Genomic DNA, 16,566 nt, shown 5'->3' with positions numbered 1-16,566 from the left:
GATAAGAAGTTAAAACTTAAGATCTGCTAACATGTGCTTGCAGCAGGTTTATACAAAAACTGTATCGTGCTTTTTATTCCAGGAAAGGAAATCATCTTTTGTCCAGTCATGACATTGTATATTTATTTTGTTACAGACCTTTTCAATAAAATATTTTGGTATACTTCATGACAGTGTTTTTCTTTAACGACGTTACAAAGGAAGCTTGAGTAATATTAACTTTTTACTCTTGCTGATTGAACTTTTTGTCTGGTGAAGGAGAGCTGGAGGGGAGTGTGTGCTATGAGCGCCATGCCCCACTGATTCTGATTACACTTTAAGCTATGAGTTGAGCACTGCATTATGCAGTGGCTGGGGATTAAGCTTTTACCGATGCAAATAATTTGGATTGCTCAAAAAAAATTCATTTGTGATTTAAAGCGTTAAAGAGTGGACAAACTACAAATAGACTGCTTCCCTCTCTGCCTGCCTGCCCTCCCACTCTCATCTCAGTGTAATGATGCATTGATGAACACGACAGTATAATGATGGGGTTCTGATAGCCAGCGCTGTAACCTCTCACCTTGGGAATGCTAAACATACTGCATTGCTATTTCTGGAGTTTTCGTGCGTGTGTGTGTGTGTGTGTGAGAGAGAGAGAGAGAGAGAGACGGGGAGATTGAATGTCTTAATTCCATCTCTGCTAACACTTTGCTTCATGCTCATCACTAATCCGGTCAGCCTGTTAAAAAGGTGCGGCACTACTTCAGGGGGCTGCAGAGCACTTCTTACATCCACGAGATTCATCCCTCTAGACTACCATTTTTTTCCCCCATTTGCACCCCAGCTGCCAGACACAACTTGCTTGCTGTGTTTTATTCTGGCGAGAGGCACAGTCTGTTTCATCCAGTGTCAAGGACAAAAACAGAAGCAGCTGCAGCTATGAATGGCACAGAGGGACCCAACTTTTATGTCCCCATGTCTAACAAGACTGGCGTGGTTCGCAGCCCGTTCGAGTACCCTCAGTACTACCTGGCTGAGCCCTGGAAGTACTCTCTTGTGGCTGCATACATGCTGTTCCTTATAATCACTGCCTTCCCGATCAACTTCCTCACCCTACATGTCACAGTGAAGCACAAAAAGCTGAGGACCCCTCTGAACTACGTCCTGCTCAATCTGGCTGTGGCCGACCTCTTCATGATCATCGGGGGTTTCACCGTGACCCTGTACACAGCCCTGCATGGATACTTCAGTTTAGGGGTCACGGGATGCAACGTGGAAGGATTCTTCGCCACCTTAGGAGGTAGGAAGTGTTTTTTTATTTGGTTTTCTTTAAATTACCTTCCATGTGAAGTATTTCTGTTAGAGTGTGGTCACTTGATACAACGAGCAAACAAATCCTTCATAGAAAATGTTTGAATTTTTATACCTGCTTTACTTGATGTTTTAGGAGAGATTGCTTTGTGGTCTCTGGTGGTTTTGGCTATTGAGCGCTATATTGTGGTCTGTAAACCAATGACCAACTTTCGTTTTGGGGAGAACCATGCCATTACTGGTCTGGCATTCACATGGATAATGGCCCTGACCTGTGCTGCCCCCCCTCTGCTTGGATGGTCCAGGTACTTTATGTCTGTATGTCTAGACCCTGCTGACTAGGCTGTAAAATCAAAGAGCACCGTAGAGATTTCTTCTTTTTTTTTTTTTTTTTTTTTTACTTACTTACTTAAAGACAGCTATATTGTATCAAACTCAAACTGTGATGGTGTTGATGGAATTTCTGAGATTATTTTTATGTGTTGATGCAGGTACATCCCAGAGGGAATGCAGTGTTCTTGTGGGATCGACTACTACACTCCCAAGCCTGAGATCAACAACACCTCATTTGTCATCTATATGTTTGTCCTCCATTTCTGCATCCCTCTCTTCATCATTTTCTTTTGCTACGGTCGCCTGCTCTGCACCGTGCGAGCGGTAAGACCATGACTGCCAGACATAATATTAATAATAAGGAGACAATACCTTGCATGTCCCTGTAGAGAAACCCTTTATTGTGTCTTTTTTACCTGTCTCCCCTCCACATGGAGGTGGAGCAGCATCACAGAGCAGAGTCTCTGGAGATGTGAGGGATTTAGTGGCTCAAGGACACTTTAGGAGGGCAGATCATTGCCAACATGGCGGCTTTATTCTCAGGTCCTCCAGCTGGAGGACAGTCTGCCTTCTCACTGAGATGCCCTCATTAATAATGATTAAACAGCATTGATAATGTATTAGCCATCATTAATAATAGCTGAGAAATATTACTAAGAATCACAGTTTGAGAGGTTATACTTGGATTTATTTTATTACAATTAAAAAAATGTAGAACAAAGTATAGGGCCCATGATAGGGGAGAAGTCTGAAATTTAAAGACAGAAATCAATGAGATTTAAGTTATAATTTAATAATATATTTATTTTCTCAAAGGGTTATACTAATATTAGGAAATGTATTTATTTATTTAATGAGAATGAGAAGTCACAACCTTTTTAAGAAAAAGGCTTGGCAGGGGGAAACAATACTTTTTTTTTTCCGTTTAAACTGTAAAAAATTGATTAAACATGCATACAGAATCCAGTTATCCTAAATGACAATAACATAACCATAACAACAGACTGCACATCAAACCGTTTCAGCTTTAATCCATTACATAAAAGATCTGTCAGTCACACTAATCCTTGAGTTTTTTTCTTTTTGGTGATGGGCTGTGATTTAGTTGAGTGGATCACAGATTTAGTTCTTGAATAAGAGAATAACCTGCAGGTGTCTGTGCTTAGGCTGCAGCTCAACAGCAGGAGTCTGAAAGCACCCAGCGAGCAGAAAAGGAGGTAACGCGAATGGTAATCGTCATGGTGATCTCATTCTTGGTGTGCTGGCTGCCCTACGCTAGCGTGGCCTGGTACATCTTTATCAATCAGGGGACTGAGTTCGGACCAGTATTCATGACTGCTCCGGCCTTCTTCGCCAAGAGTGCCGCCCTATACAACCCAATAATCTACATTCTGCTAAACAGACAGGTGAGTGAAGCAAAAACATCCAGGTTTGATTGTTTTTTTGTGAAAGAAAGCTGTTAAGTTCTGCTACTTCACTTGTTGCTGAATGAGATTTGCCTGTTGCCTAAACTAATTCAGTACAGTAAGAAGTTGAACATTCTTTACCTTTATACTTTAAACACATTTTACTAATGGAATATCTCCTGTACATTCAAATGTAACTATTATAATGTCCTTCTTATTAATTTGCCTTTTTTTGTGTATGTATACCCATTCCTTCCCTTGTTCAGCATTTCTTTGTACATTTTGCAGATTATTTTCAGCATCTTTTTCCCAAGGAATGATTTATGAGCTTGACTTTTGCCGCACTAGAAATACATACTTGCATATATGCGGTTCCTCCACTGCCACCATCAAACGTTTGACTGACCTTCTCTCTCTTCTGGCCTCCAGTTTAGAAACTGCATGATCACCACGGTGTGCTGTGGAAAAAACCCATTTGGAGAAGATGAGACTGCGACCACTGCCATCTCCAAAACCCAGACTTCCTCTGTCTCCTCCAGCCAGGTGGCCCCTGCTTGACCTGTCCCCCTCTTCTCCTTACCCCCCTCTTTCCCCTCACCCCCCATCCCATCTGTCCCTGCACACCTAGGGACCCAACGCCGCCAAGCAGCACTCCTGTTCTATAGGCCAATCCTCTTGACTTACCTCTCCGTGTGTCTTCTCTGCTGTGGCACAACCACACTGATAAACTCAAGAGCCAGCATGTGTATTTTTCAATCCATTTAATCATGGGAAATGTTCAGCTGTTTAACCTGACACCAAGGTGGTGTGATGGTCCAACTGAACACATCCCAGGCTCCTGTTTCCAAAAAAGTTTCAACAAAAACCTAACTTAACTTAACATAAACTCTTGTAAAAGTGTATGCTACAGCTACATATTCTAAAATGCGCCTACAAAAACCTACTTGAAGAATTCTTGAGTAGAATAAATCCTGAAGTTGTTTAGTAATCTCAGATGGTATCAGGCTGGGTCTTTCTGTTGTTCTTCTCGTCTTTGTGGTAACAAAGCAGAGGTTGTTAGTTTGCTTTTGGCCCCGGCTGAGGCACGAGTGTAAACATATGGACCTAAAAAGAGCCTCTGCAGGGACAAGGCGCCTCCTGCAAGACAGTGTATGTGTGCTGTGGATGTTAAGTGTGTGGATGGATGGAACAATGTTAGTTTGTATATTATTATATATATTAAAGGAATATAAGGATGTTCTTTGTTTTGTTGTGTAAAGTTGTTCTGTGTCCTACATTAAAAACAATGCTCAATGTCTGCAAGCCTTTTCCCTCACTCGTGTTTTTCACAAGAGCTTTTTTACAAGCGCCATGAAAAGTTCCAGATGCTTGTTTGCGGGCTTTCGGGTTGCAGGCCACGTCTTAATGGTTCTCAAATGTTGTTAAAATGTGCTCTCCTGTAATGCATTTAGAGATGTAGCAACACAAGACTGAGCACAATAAACATGGTCATGATTGGACACATTTAAAATCCTAAATACTGTAATTTATTTCACAAACTCTGACAAGTCATTTGGCATCACAATTACAGTCTCTCCTCAGGTTATATTGGGCTCACATATTTTCTCATATACGTTAATTTCCCTCATTTAAATTGGTCAGAATCCAACATGAAATTCATTCGTTTACAAGCACACACTGATCAACATTTCTATACTAATGTAGCTCTTCCCAGTGAACCACATTACATCTGATTTCATATATTTCAGTCCTTTATATTCTTCCCTCAACTCCCCCTCAACCCATCATCAGCCTGCATAGCACATTGGATCCTATTGTTCAAAGCACCGATGGCAGCCAGTCACCCATCTTCACTGGTCACACCTGAGAGTGTTGCAGGCTTTAGGAAATGGGAGGAGCTTTTCAAGGTCCCTCCAACTCATCCTGAAGAACAGGCCACTTCTAAAGAATTATAACACATCTATAAATATTGCTATGGACATTATAATACAGTACAGTGCATCATTGGCTCGTTCCCTTTACGTAAAGGGTTCAGTGCGTTAAGACTGCCACCAGGGCCTCCAGTAGGTCCTGTAGGAACTGCAAAGACATCCAGAAAAAAGCTTCATATCCAAGCTTCTTAGCCTCCCCTCTAAAGCACAGCTGATCCAGACTGTCCAAGTCTCTGGGAAAGATTTTGGCAGAATTCTTGGCATTCCCAGATCAGAGGAAGACCACCTTGCAAATGTACGTCGTTTTAAAGGCATGTTTAAGTCCATTGCTTTGCCACTTTCATGTTATTTTAATAGTCTGTGGGCACATAAATGATGCTCATGAAGGCTTAGACTTCAGTGGTGCCGACATTCCCCGGAATAAGGGGAAAGGCAGCTTTCAGCAGGAGAAAGAGATGGCGAGAAGAAAAAGACAGTAGCAGGTTCAGGCTTCACTGCAACACTCGTAGATGTTGTCCTCCACCAGGGCGATGACCTGCTCGAACTTGTGGTGCAGCTGAGTGCGACGTGCTGTAGGGTTTGACTCCAGAGCGCTCACCACCTGACCGCGGGGAAGGAAAGAAAACAAAAGCACAACAAAGGTGACTTTCAATGGCTGTCAAGCAGTCATGCATCCATCAGCCACCTGCCTGGACATAGAAAGTTGAACGAGAGAAAAGGAGAGCAGCAGAGGAGCAAGTGAAGTGCTTCTTCAGCCTTCATGCATGCCTCCACACCACAAAAGCCTTTGCTCTTCACATATTTACAAAACCCACATCTGCTCTGTTATTCAAGCCCAATAGATGTTACCGCGTCAGTAGGATTTTCAGACTCTTAGCGGCAGTGTGCTACCAAGCAGAGAGAACTGAGCCGGGGCGAGAGAATAGGCAATCAGAGAGCCATTCACAGAATGCTGTGAATCACAGTCTAAGCCCCTGGCCAACGTCAGTACAGTAGCATGACAGAGGAAAGCAGCTACATAACATTATCATGAGGGTTCTCCATTAAGGCACAGTCACCAGTGACTAAAGCCTCTCCTGAGAATAGTTACAGCATTGAGGAGGCATGGGGGAGGACAGCAGGGGCTAAAGGAGGGCTAGTTCAAAGAGAAACAGGAGTTTTGAAGCAACAGCCTAACGGCCTCATTAAGCAGATACGGGTGTTGGATAGAGTGAAGGTAAACAGAAACGTTGTTGACTTAAAGTGAAAGCTTTAAGAGGGCTAGAAGGGGAGTTTGGACACATTCAATGCTGGCTGCGGCTTGGATCTTGGTTCTTATCTGATGATTCTAGTGAAAAGAATGTAGCTTTTGATTTATATTGAGACAGGTTGTAAAGATGTTTACAGCATGCTTCATCTCTCAACGCGATCTTCCACGCTGATATGTCAAGCTATGGTACCAGTAGGTAAAACTTGAACAGGGTTAACTGAGGCAGCAGATTAGTGCTGGCTGTAACATTTCAGTCAGGACCACTTGGTCAAAATGGATACATTGACGCAATTATTTATATTTGGCGGTATGGCTCTGAGGGATCTCCATGCCCTTTCACATGCTTACGTGGAAAGCATTAGGCAGGAACAGCAGCACACATCGCTGCCCTTCCCTTGCACACAAGGAACACTATAAAACAGGGAGATGAGCAGCAAACCCTTCAGCGCAAGCATCAGTGACAAGCATGACATCGATTAAGTCGGAATAGCATAAAAGGAGGAGGAGGGTTGCAAATGCGGCATGCAGAGGGAGCAGAGAAGCATAGGCGGGCTAGAGTAGTTTAAATAAGGCGGCACAAGAACTATTTGGCCAATAGGATGCTTTCAGCAGATCAGCTGACGTGAAATCTGTCACAATATTAAATTGTGACTCCGTGGCCTGCCTGAACTTACGCAAGGCTCCATGAGTAACATATCTGATCTGAGAACACGAAGGCAGAGTGGTAATATATGAGTCTTTCTCTTACCTGGTGTCTGTATCTCTTGGCATATTTGTAGATTTCTGTCAAGGCCAGGTGGGTGTTGAATTCATTTCTGTATTTCTACAGAATGGAAAATTATATTACATTATTCTTCAAATTAAGGCCTCCATGAAATTGTACACTTTTTTGGAACTAATATACATACATACACACACACACACACACACACACACACACACACACACACACACACACACACACACACACACACACGAAGGGTCTGTACTTACTCGTGACTCCTCAGCCAGATGAGCATTCATCTCCTGCTCGCTGAGCGGTGCCATTTCCTGGATCTGTTGGTAGTAGCTCTGCACTCTCTTCTTATACTCAGGGATCTCCTTGGCATACAGCAGCTTGTTGGTAGGGGAATCCTGAAAAAAAAAAAAACCCACACATTTCAGTTCCAGTTATTACCATTTCTTGCAGCAATATGTGTTTCATTTTGGCAGTGAGGCTGCGCTGATTCAACACAGGAACATGTGTAAGCTCAGGCTTTTTTTTTTTTGCCCTGGCAGATGTGTACGGACCCCCTCCTGTTCAGAGAGATTTTAAACTGACCTGATTTCGGTCAAATAATAAACTTTTATCAAATACAGGGTTTTGGTCTACAACGGTGATCAGTGTACTATGGTGAAGTTAAAGTCACATGAACTGGATTGGAACTGGATGGCAAAACTTCTACCTCAAATGCCTCTCTGTGACTTAATTCATAATTTAGTACTGGGCTTCAGCTTTTACTTCAGAGGTTTGTTCATTGTAATGCAGTCTGCAATAAGGTGCTAATGTCAAAAGAAAGAGCCACTCTTGAGATTGTATTTATTTTTTTGATGACCAAATCAGAACCAGCCTAAAGTGAGACAATAGTGGGAGGGAACAGTTTCCTTTCCATACAACAGACCACTCACAAACTCCAGAGTGGGAGAAAGAATATTCCAGACTTAACAATACTCCTTCATACCTCTGCCACTCTCCGCACAGTTGCTTCAGGCTCTTGCACGAGTGTTTATTCATGCAGAAAGAAAAGTAGAAGGGCTAAGAGGTTGTGGGCACACTTTGGTTTTAGTGGTGACTACTGTTGCAAGCAAGTGTGTGTAGTTCCTTGTGAGCTTTGTGAGTGTGGGAGAGGGAAAGGGACAGGGAGAAAGTAGGACAGGGAGACGAGGGGAAAAAAGAGACGGCCAGTCTCAGCTTTCAGCATCAGTGAATGTGCTTACAGAGCACCTTAATATTTCTATGTGTCACGACTTATTTGTGTCACCTTATACGTGTTTGTTTGTGTGTGTGCTAAACATGCTGGGGGAGGGGATAGGCTGTGGCCATAGCTCCCTCCGATAGGGAACCCTCACGCTTCCTGTCCACAAGGTCACTTCCTGCTGCTCATCCATCTGCCTGGTAACCCCCCTGTGACCCTGTGGCCCTTCATGTCTGAATCTTGCCAGATAAGAAGGTTTCTGTGGAAACAGCAAGCTTTGCTTGCTTTCCTACCCCCTCTGTCTCATCCCTGCTATGCTTCTACTAATCCAGACGCAGTACCCTTCACTGCCCTGTCCCGAGGCAGCCATACACACTCAAACACATGCAAAAAAAATTCCACTGTAAACACGTGAGGAAAATGTAGGTGTGTCATGCCAGTCTCCTTGACCTGCAGGAGAACATGTGGCCTTATCCTTGAAGTGGGTGACTCTTCAATCCGTGCAGAGCCAGATGCAACATGATAATGAGGATGCAGTAAACTAAGCTGTGCTAAAATATCCCCTCTGTGGAGCTTTTATCTAGTCTTCATTTGAATACATAAGGTATGTACCTGCCTACAAATGCATGGGAATATTGTTGCTATTAGTGTACGATCTCCTTGGCACTGAACTGAAGTATATAAATCAGTGTTTTTTCAGTGAAAGAGGAGCATTATTTGATGAGTCCTTGCTTCCCCTCCAGGGAGGAAGCCGGTCAGAGAGAGACAGGAAGCTGAGCGGGCTCAGGGTCATGGTGTCTGAGGGATGAGACGGATTTGTGAGCAGAGAGGACATTGACATGCAAGCACACACACAGACAAAAAAGAGACAGACAGACCAATGGACATAGGGACGCCTGAACATAGACACTCAGCCCACAGCACAAAACGAGATCCCTGGTGCTCATGACCTTAGATCAGCCAAGTCTGCTGAAATAACACGAGGAGAGGTAGATGGAGCTGACAGGTTGAAGGCTCAGGGATGATGGTTCACAGGGGGACTTGAGAGATATTAGTGTGTGTCAGTAGTAAATGCATACATACATACACACATACATACATACACACATACACACACATACATACATACATACATACATACACACACACATACATACACACATACATACACACATACATACATACATACATACATACATACACACACACACACACACACACACACACACACACACACACACACACACCACTCACACACATATAGCTATAGATATATAGATATATTGACTCATGCTTGTAAAGAGAGCCTTTAGTAAATTAGATATTTAATTAGTAATCTTCCTCAGAGGGCCGCTGATGGAGGGAAGTGAAGAAGAGATGCTGACATTCGTTCTGCCTCTGGAGTTATAACTTTGTAAAATCTTAACAAACAAACATGAGGCACTTCTTTTGTAAGTGTCAGTGTAGGGCTGTCAGCATCAAGTAGCACATTTTAATTAATCATGGTTTGAGAGATGAATGCGTTCATTTTTTTTGAATCGCGAGTAATGACGTGTTTTGTCCCTTTTATCACACTGTGGATAAGTCTTCAGTGTCTTCCTGTAGTCACAGTGATGGAAAAGAATGACACTGCTGCATCTTTGATTATTTTACTTCACTTTATAAAAACTGTCAGCTGAGTGGAAGAGTCTATAGTAATATCCACAATATGACATCAAACATTTCCCTTTTTTTCATTTCTTTCATTTTGTTTTCGATTTATAAGTTCCTCATTCCATTGTTAAGTTAGTGTTGTAAACCTTTGATCTACAAGAAAATCCTTTTTTCATTTAAAAATAAATGCCGGGTGGCTGTAATATGGCAGCTTTACCACTATGTAAACAACATGGTTATTTGGGGGCATTGTAATCAGGGCCTGTCTCAGGAGACCCCACAGCATGAGGATTTCAAAACTCCTGCAATTGCTAGATAAAAAGATAATCTCACCTTGCCAAGCTGCAGGTCAGAAATGGAGCAGGCATCAATGAAGGCCTGGGCGATGACAGACAGACAGGCATCCATGTGATCTGTCTTATCAATGTCAAACACAAACTGAGGATTCTTCAGGATGTTCACCCAAAAACGCAGAGGTAAACTGCACAGGGAGGGGAAGAGAATAGTTAAAAGCCTTGCCCTTGCATATTGAGATGACCAAAGGGGCATTTTAGCAGAGGGTTAAGTTGTATACCTGTTAGTTTTCCAGATGTGCAGTGTGTCTGGGTCTGTGATGCCACGTTTGTCAGCCTGCTCCTCTAAGAAGTCAAAGAAATATTTGACAGCCAGAGGGGGGCGGTCCGGAGGGATGCTGAGGATGGCTTGAAAGAGGTCATCCAAGAACTTCTGAAGAGTTCCCTGTGGAGGAGAGAGGAAAAAAAGGGTCTCATACATACGCAGAGACATGGTTTCATGGAATGTGGGAATTACTCTTTGGCCTCTGAGGCTAATATGGGCCACAAAAACAAGAGGAAAAAGATGACTTAGAAATCAAAATATATCTTTAATCTCTTTGTAGTGTGGACAAAGAATAGTTTCTTTCTTGTGGTCACCTTTGTAGACAGAAGGCGCGTCAGGTAGATTTCAGGCAGGACTTTCTTGCGGTGACTCTGCCGGTGTGACCTCTTATTCTCCATTAGATCATCATGAGGTAGGACCTGGAGAAGCAGAGGCCAAAGATCAACAAACTGCCCATGAGATGAAATAATGTGACCTCTCCTGAGGATCGAGATGAATGCTGTACTGTCGGTGCCCCCTCAATTGTTAGAGGGGAAATTTCTGTTTCTTGCATTAGACACATGATCCAGAAACCATATCAGGGTATTTTGGAGCGCTGAATCATCTTCAGAAATAAGGAAGCACTGGGAATTGGGAAATGTTCATGCTTTTCTGTGGTTGCTGTGTAAAGGATCATGTTTCTGACTTGCTCATACAGGTCTAAATGAGAGTAAGGAGAAGAAGGAAGTAGTCAAAATTCACCTTCATGTGTCTAAAAAGGGGCTGGAGAGAACCATCCTGCAAAACTAACTATTCACCCGGCAAATTGCGTTCTGAAGAACTCATTATTCTAAAGTCAAAGGTCCCATATCTTGGCTGACGTTCATAAAAGAGCTTAAGCAGTATTAGCGCTGTCATGTCCTCTCAGCAGCTTTCCTTTTCACCTCCATTCACCTCCTTTCCTTTTGTCAGGCCTGCTGACTAACAGTCGCAAACATGGGAAATAAACTCACTGAGGGCATTTAACAGAAACATTCTGATTATGCAGAGATACTTACCAAGTGTACATACTTCTCCGTATCCAAATCTTTCACTACAGAGACGAAAAAAGAAACACACAGAGTGAAACAATGCACAATCAGCAAGGTGGAGACCTGAGAAAAATAAGAGGAGACAGGAGGAAGGAGCACAGAGGAGTGTGACAGATAGGAGGGAGGGAAAAAAAGGGAGATTGACAGGAGAGCAGAGGAGATAGAGTACATGAGAGAGGAGAAAGTGATTAAGGTGGACGGTGGGCAGGTAGGGGAGGGGAGCTGTCTGAGAGAATGAAAGAGAAAGATTACGAGTGAAAGAAAAAAAAAAAAGAAAAATGAGAGATTAGCGGAGACAGACACACGGAGTCTGTGATTGGTTCTGGAGCCAGTGTAATGAGATGGTAATGCTCGGCCAGTGCTGGAAAAGAGCATTAAAATCTTGCTGGTTTATATATAGATCTAAAACACACACACACACACACACACACACACTCATACACATGCGTGACACGTATGAATACATGTAGACGCATGTCCAAATACAAAACTGAAACCAGACACAAACAAATATGGTAGATTATTGTAAACAGACACACAGCAGCAAAACAAAGGCCTGCATTTGGCAGCCACACACACACACACACACACACACACACACACACACACACACACACACACACACACAACAGTACGGTGAGTGTGTTTTCATTACAGCCTCCTCTGCCAGAGATGCTCCTGCCCAGCGGGCCACGGTCCAGACCCTCACCACTGATCACAGGCAGGCAGGACAGTGTTTTATATTAGCCAGGGAGCACTACAGACTCATAACACTCCCTTAGTGCTTTGAAGAAAGAGCCAGGTTTGGTCCACATAAGCCTATTTTTGGACCAGTATGAATGAGAGGGGAGGCTTTGATGGACAGAGCCTGCACTCTGGTCTGGTACTGATTATGTAAGGTAGACTCCAGACAACGAGGGGACAAGCCCATTAAAAGCTGCATGTAAACTTGTCTGTCAACAGGCACATCTGTTGTTGTAGTCCTGTGTGAGGCTCAACAATGGGCCAACTTGTGCCACATTTTTTTTCTTCTTCCCACAAGCCAGCGTTTTAAGAAACACATCTATAATGCAGGTTTAAAACTCTGAATGACATGGTTGGATAACTCCAGGAAGAACACTAATGTAAGTGGATTTATTAGGTGTGAGTGTGTTTAGATGTCTGCTGTGTCCTTTGGGGGCGGAAGCGTGTGTGGTTTCATGCATGTTTACACGAGCGTATCATGTTCTCGTGATCAACTAAGCATGTGTCGTTTCCTGTGATGGAGTGAGTGAGTGTATTTATCCAAGTGTGGGTTAGTATGTGTGACAAAGCGACAGGGAGTGGGTGTGTTTGAAGGTGACGTACCTCTCCCCAGGGTGTTCTCTTTCTTGTCTTGCATGCTCATAGCCAGCGATGCCCCTTCTGGGATCTGTGGAAGGAGGGGAGGGAGGTAGGAAAGACGAGAGAGGACAGAGGGCACAGGGTCAAGGGTGAGTTGGGGTGCACCAGAACAGCATCATTAAGCATGCCCTCCAGGGGAGAGTGGTGTTGAGAGGTGTATACGAGTGAGTGTGTGTGTGTTTGTGTGTGTGTGTGTGTGTGTGTGTCTGTCTGTGTCAGTCTAGAGCGGTGGTGACTCTACAGGAGCCTGGCTGGGCTCATTAAAGTCAACCTGTGGTGAAATGGATTGAACAGCTTTGCCAGTGAACCAAGACTGTTAGTACTTGCTGCAGCTCACTGCTTTCACAGCTCCGTCCCAACAGCAGAGCAAAAACTAAACAGAGCACTTAACAAGTACATGTGAAGGGTCGAGGGTCAAGGGTCACAGAGGACTGTTTACTCATGCACAAATGAACGCAGACATAGGCAAACACACCATTCACACATTCATGGCATAATGCATCTATCTTTATTTTGTATTTATTTATTAGAAATTTAGAATGTATTTATTATCTTTAGTATTTGTATGAAATATCATAATCATTACATTTTCAGTTTTATGTTTTCAATAGTCAAATCTATTATCTGTTTTTAGTCATATATTTCTTATAATAAATATACTCAAAATAACACTTACATGATGGGGATTACAAGATAATTTTATCTGATCAAGACATAATGTAAATACACTTTATTCATACTCAACAAATGACCTATTTAGTGTGTGGGCAGATACCATGTACTGTATAAAACATTGATGTAGTCTAAGTGACATCAGTCATTACTGTCTAAAGAGGCATCTGAAGCTCAATGACGGGATCCCGTTGGAAATGCTGATTCTACCTAACATTGGATTTATCTGAACACAGGCACAGAGGTAGAAAGCTGCCCGGCAAATGCTTCAATTTAATACAAGAAAGTCTTTTTTTTGTCTGGCTTAAATGTTCATGTTTACATCATAGTTACTGCAGATTAACAAGTATCGTACATATTGAAAAACTAGAAAATAAATATGTTTACTGTATTTCTAAATGGATAATCTGCACAACAACACAGTATAAAAGCAGCAGCTCTGCTGCAGCAAATGACCTGAAAAGAGAGGCATCATATAACAGCAGACAAACATGAGCAGAAGCACCTGGATGTAAGTGTGTGCAGCCACATAGAAACAGTGAGCATCCTCACACCCATGGACAGGCGGTGACACCATTTATAAGGACTTCTCACCTTCCACACCCCCGCTGTAGCTGTTACAATATCAGGGATATACAGGTGCACTGTGACAACACCCACTACAGCAGAGTCACACACACACAGACACACACACACACACACACACACACACACACACACACACACACACACACACACACACACACACACACACACACACACACACACACACACACACACACACACACACACACACACACACACACACCCCTACACACACCTGGTAATGGAAGACTGTGTTGAGCTTCTTCCTGCCATCCTCCATCACTGAGGAGTTATCCAGGTCCTGCAGAAGCTTACTGTTGCTGCCAGAGTCAAACCACTCTGGAGGAGAGAAATAAGACACGAGGAGGGAGGAGGGTAATATTAGACAATTTCATCCTAAATTTGGAAAAGAATATGCAAGACAGAGAGCAGTCGTGCTCTAAATCTCTGTGTCACGACCTGTGGAAATATTCTTAGGCCATTAATCAAATCAGCTCTGCAGGCTGCACAGCTTTTGAAAGCAATAACTCTTTGTGATTATGACTGTACACTCTCCTCGATGCATTCTGTCATTTATTATATTGCAGCCCCAGGTTAGTTGGGCTTCATGAGAGGAATTGACCTTTTGCAAGCAAAGGAGATTACTGTATCTCATATGGTTGGGAAGGGGAACGGATGAAAATAATCAGGAAAAAAAAGTGCTCTTACCTAGGTCTACATCCTGTGCTCGGGGCCACTGGGAGAATGGGAGATTTTTATAAAAGGCCTCTAGGATTTTTTCCTTCACTTGGTAGATTGTGTCTGTATTCATGACCCTGACTGACAGTGAGTCCATGCCACAGCCCTGGAAGGACACATTCATGTTCTGCGGGGAAACAGGAACAGGTCATACTTTGCAACATTCAGAAAGTTTTGCAATTTAACTTCCTCTAAAGCAAAACCTGGATATGAAAGATGAACTGAAAGTGTGTGAGGTATCCAACCTGTGGCTTGGCCTCCACATTCTCGCGGAGCAGCCACTCCTCATTGAGGGTGTAGCGGGCCTTCCCTGTGATGGCATCTATGGAGCCCTTGTTGATCTGCTGCTTGATTGCACAAAGCAGCAGAAAGAAGGGCTCACCCACTGTTTCCTGAAGAACAAGACAAAAAAGGGTCGGTCAGACATCGTGGCTCGAGTAATTATTTTAAATCAAGAAACATGTGCAACCTCATTCTGTTCCTAAGTTTTCTGTCCGCACCTTGAGGTAGCTGTACATGCAGATGGACATCCAGTTGGTGAGCATCTTCTCCACGACAGACTCAGTGCGGCGCAGCATCAATTTGGGATTCTTGGAGGCTGAAGCATCGATCAGGTCTACAAGCAGATCTTTCATGATGCTGGTGTAGTACTCCAGCTTACCATGGAGGGCGATGGTGAGCAGTGAAGCCAAGCTGCATCTGAGGAGCGAGAAAATATATTAGTTGAGAAGACAGACCAAAACATGCTTGTCCAAACATTTTAGTCAGTGTGGGGGAAGTGCAGATTTTAAAGTAACTACGTAACAGAAGCAACAACAGGTTCAACACCTGTGAGTCCAGTTTCAAATAAAGACCTGATCTAATGCAGGAAGCGTCCGTTGAGTAAGTCCAGAGGTGCAGGGGATTTCCCTAACAAAACCTCTTTAATCCAGAAGGAAGGGGCCACATCAGTCAGTAAGTGCTGACACTGAGCTGGGACAGGGATGTGGTCTTGCATCTGGATTTTTTCCCATGTTCCCACAATGACTGGCAAGTCTTAGGACATCATGACCAAAACAAACTAAATGGACAAATACTGTACTGCCTGTACTGTAGCTTGTCAGCCACCTTTTTCCAAGAAGAAAATCAGATACAAGCTTGATTGGGAAGAAAAAAAACTTCTGTTGTTGTAGTGGAACGTTGTAATCTGCATTATTTGTAATTTAATGATTTGTGAGATTTTATAGTTCATTAACCTCTTTTAGTAACCCCTAAAAACCAACACAGATGTACCCCTGTGAGGTACAAGGTACCTCTTCTAATGCGTGGACAACTATGTAAACATCACACTGTGCCTACATGCAGTCTTTGTTCACGTGTCTGATTAGGTATATAACCTCTCGATAAAAACAGAAGAAGCTGCAGACTTCTGTTCCATATCCTGTGTGAAAGAACTCTGTTCCTTTAAGCTCAGAAGCTTTGCTGTAACTTTGTCTGTTTAACTGTTTGATTGTCGAAATTAGATTAATAATCAGTTTGATTAACTTTCTTTGCAATATACAATATCACTTAAAATATATTTGACTGATGGTATCATTTCTGACCTGGTTATCAAATAAAACACATCTTCTATTTAATGTTAGTTTGGTAGAAGTCATGTTTGCTAACAAGGTGGTTTTTAGTTTCCACTGTGTTGACCAA

General features: G+C 43.0%; 2 protein-coding genes across 2 annotated transcripts in view; one reads left to right on the top strand and one right to left on the bottom strand.

The window, feature by feature from the left end:
• The first annotated feature begins 483 nt into the window (after positions 1–483).
• On the top strand, positions 484–4,285 carry exorh (extra-ocular rhodopsin). The gene is made up of 5 exons (XM_079359842.1): positions 484–1,282; positions 1,430–1,598; positions 1,785–1,950; positions 2,793–3,032; positions 3,462–4,285. The coding sequence occupies exons 1-5, from the start codon at positions 922–924 to the stop codon at positions 3,588–3,590; spliced, it is 1,065 nt and encodes a 354-aa protein (XP_079215968.1). The 5' UTR covers positions 484–921; the 3' UTR covers positions 3,591–4,285.
• A 250-nt stretch (positions 4,286–4,535) lies between these two features.
• The window catches only part of plxnd1 (plexin D1), a 61,706-nt gene continuing 49,675 nt past the window's right edge, over positions 4,536–16,566 (bottom strand). The window contains exons 25-36 of the mRNA XM_079360263.1: positions 15,387–15,585; positions 15,132–15,278; positions 14,857–15,013; positions 14,384–14,487; positions 12,856–12,919; positions 11,476–11,510; positions 10,753–10,857; positions 10,395–10,558; positions 10,154–10,301; positions 7,206–7,346; positions 6,961–7,035; positions 4,536–5,564 (exon numbers count right to left, since the gene is read on the bottom strand). Of these exons, the coding sequence (XP_079216389.1) occupies positions 5,448–5,564; positions 6,961–7,035; positions 7,206–7,346; positions 10,154–10,301; positions 10,395–10,558; positions 10,753–10,857; positions 11,476–11,510; positions 12,856–12,919; positions 14,384–14,487; positions 14,857–15,013; positions 15,132–15,278; positions 15,387–15,585 (1,456 nt within the window). The 3' untranslated portion in view covers positions 4,536–5,447. The remainder of the gene's footprint in view (positions 5,565–6,960; positions 7,036–7,205; positions 7,347–10,153; positions 10,302–10,394; positions 10,559–10,752; positions 10,858–11,475; positions 11,511–12,855; positions 12,920–14,383; positions 14,488–14,856; positions 15,014–15,131; positions 15,279–15,386; positions 15,586–16,566) is intronic.

This window comes from Symphodus melops (assembly GCF_947650265.1).
Source record: "Symphodus melops genome assembly, chromosome: 13".
In the NCBI taxonomy this organism is placed as follows: Eukaryota; Metazoa; Chordata; class Actinopteri; order Labriformes; family Labridae; genus Symphodus; species Symphodus melops.
This window is presented reverse-complemented; position numbering and strand designations above follow the sequence as displayed.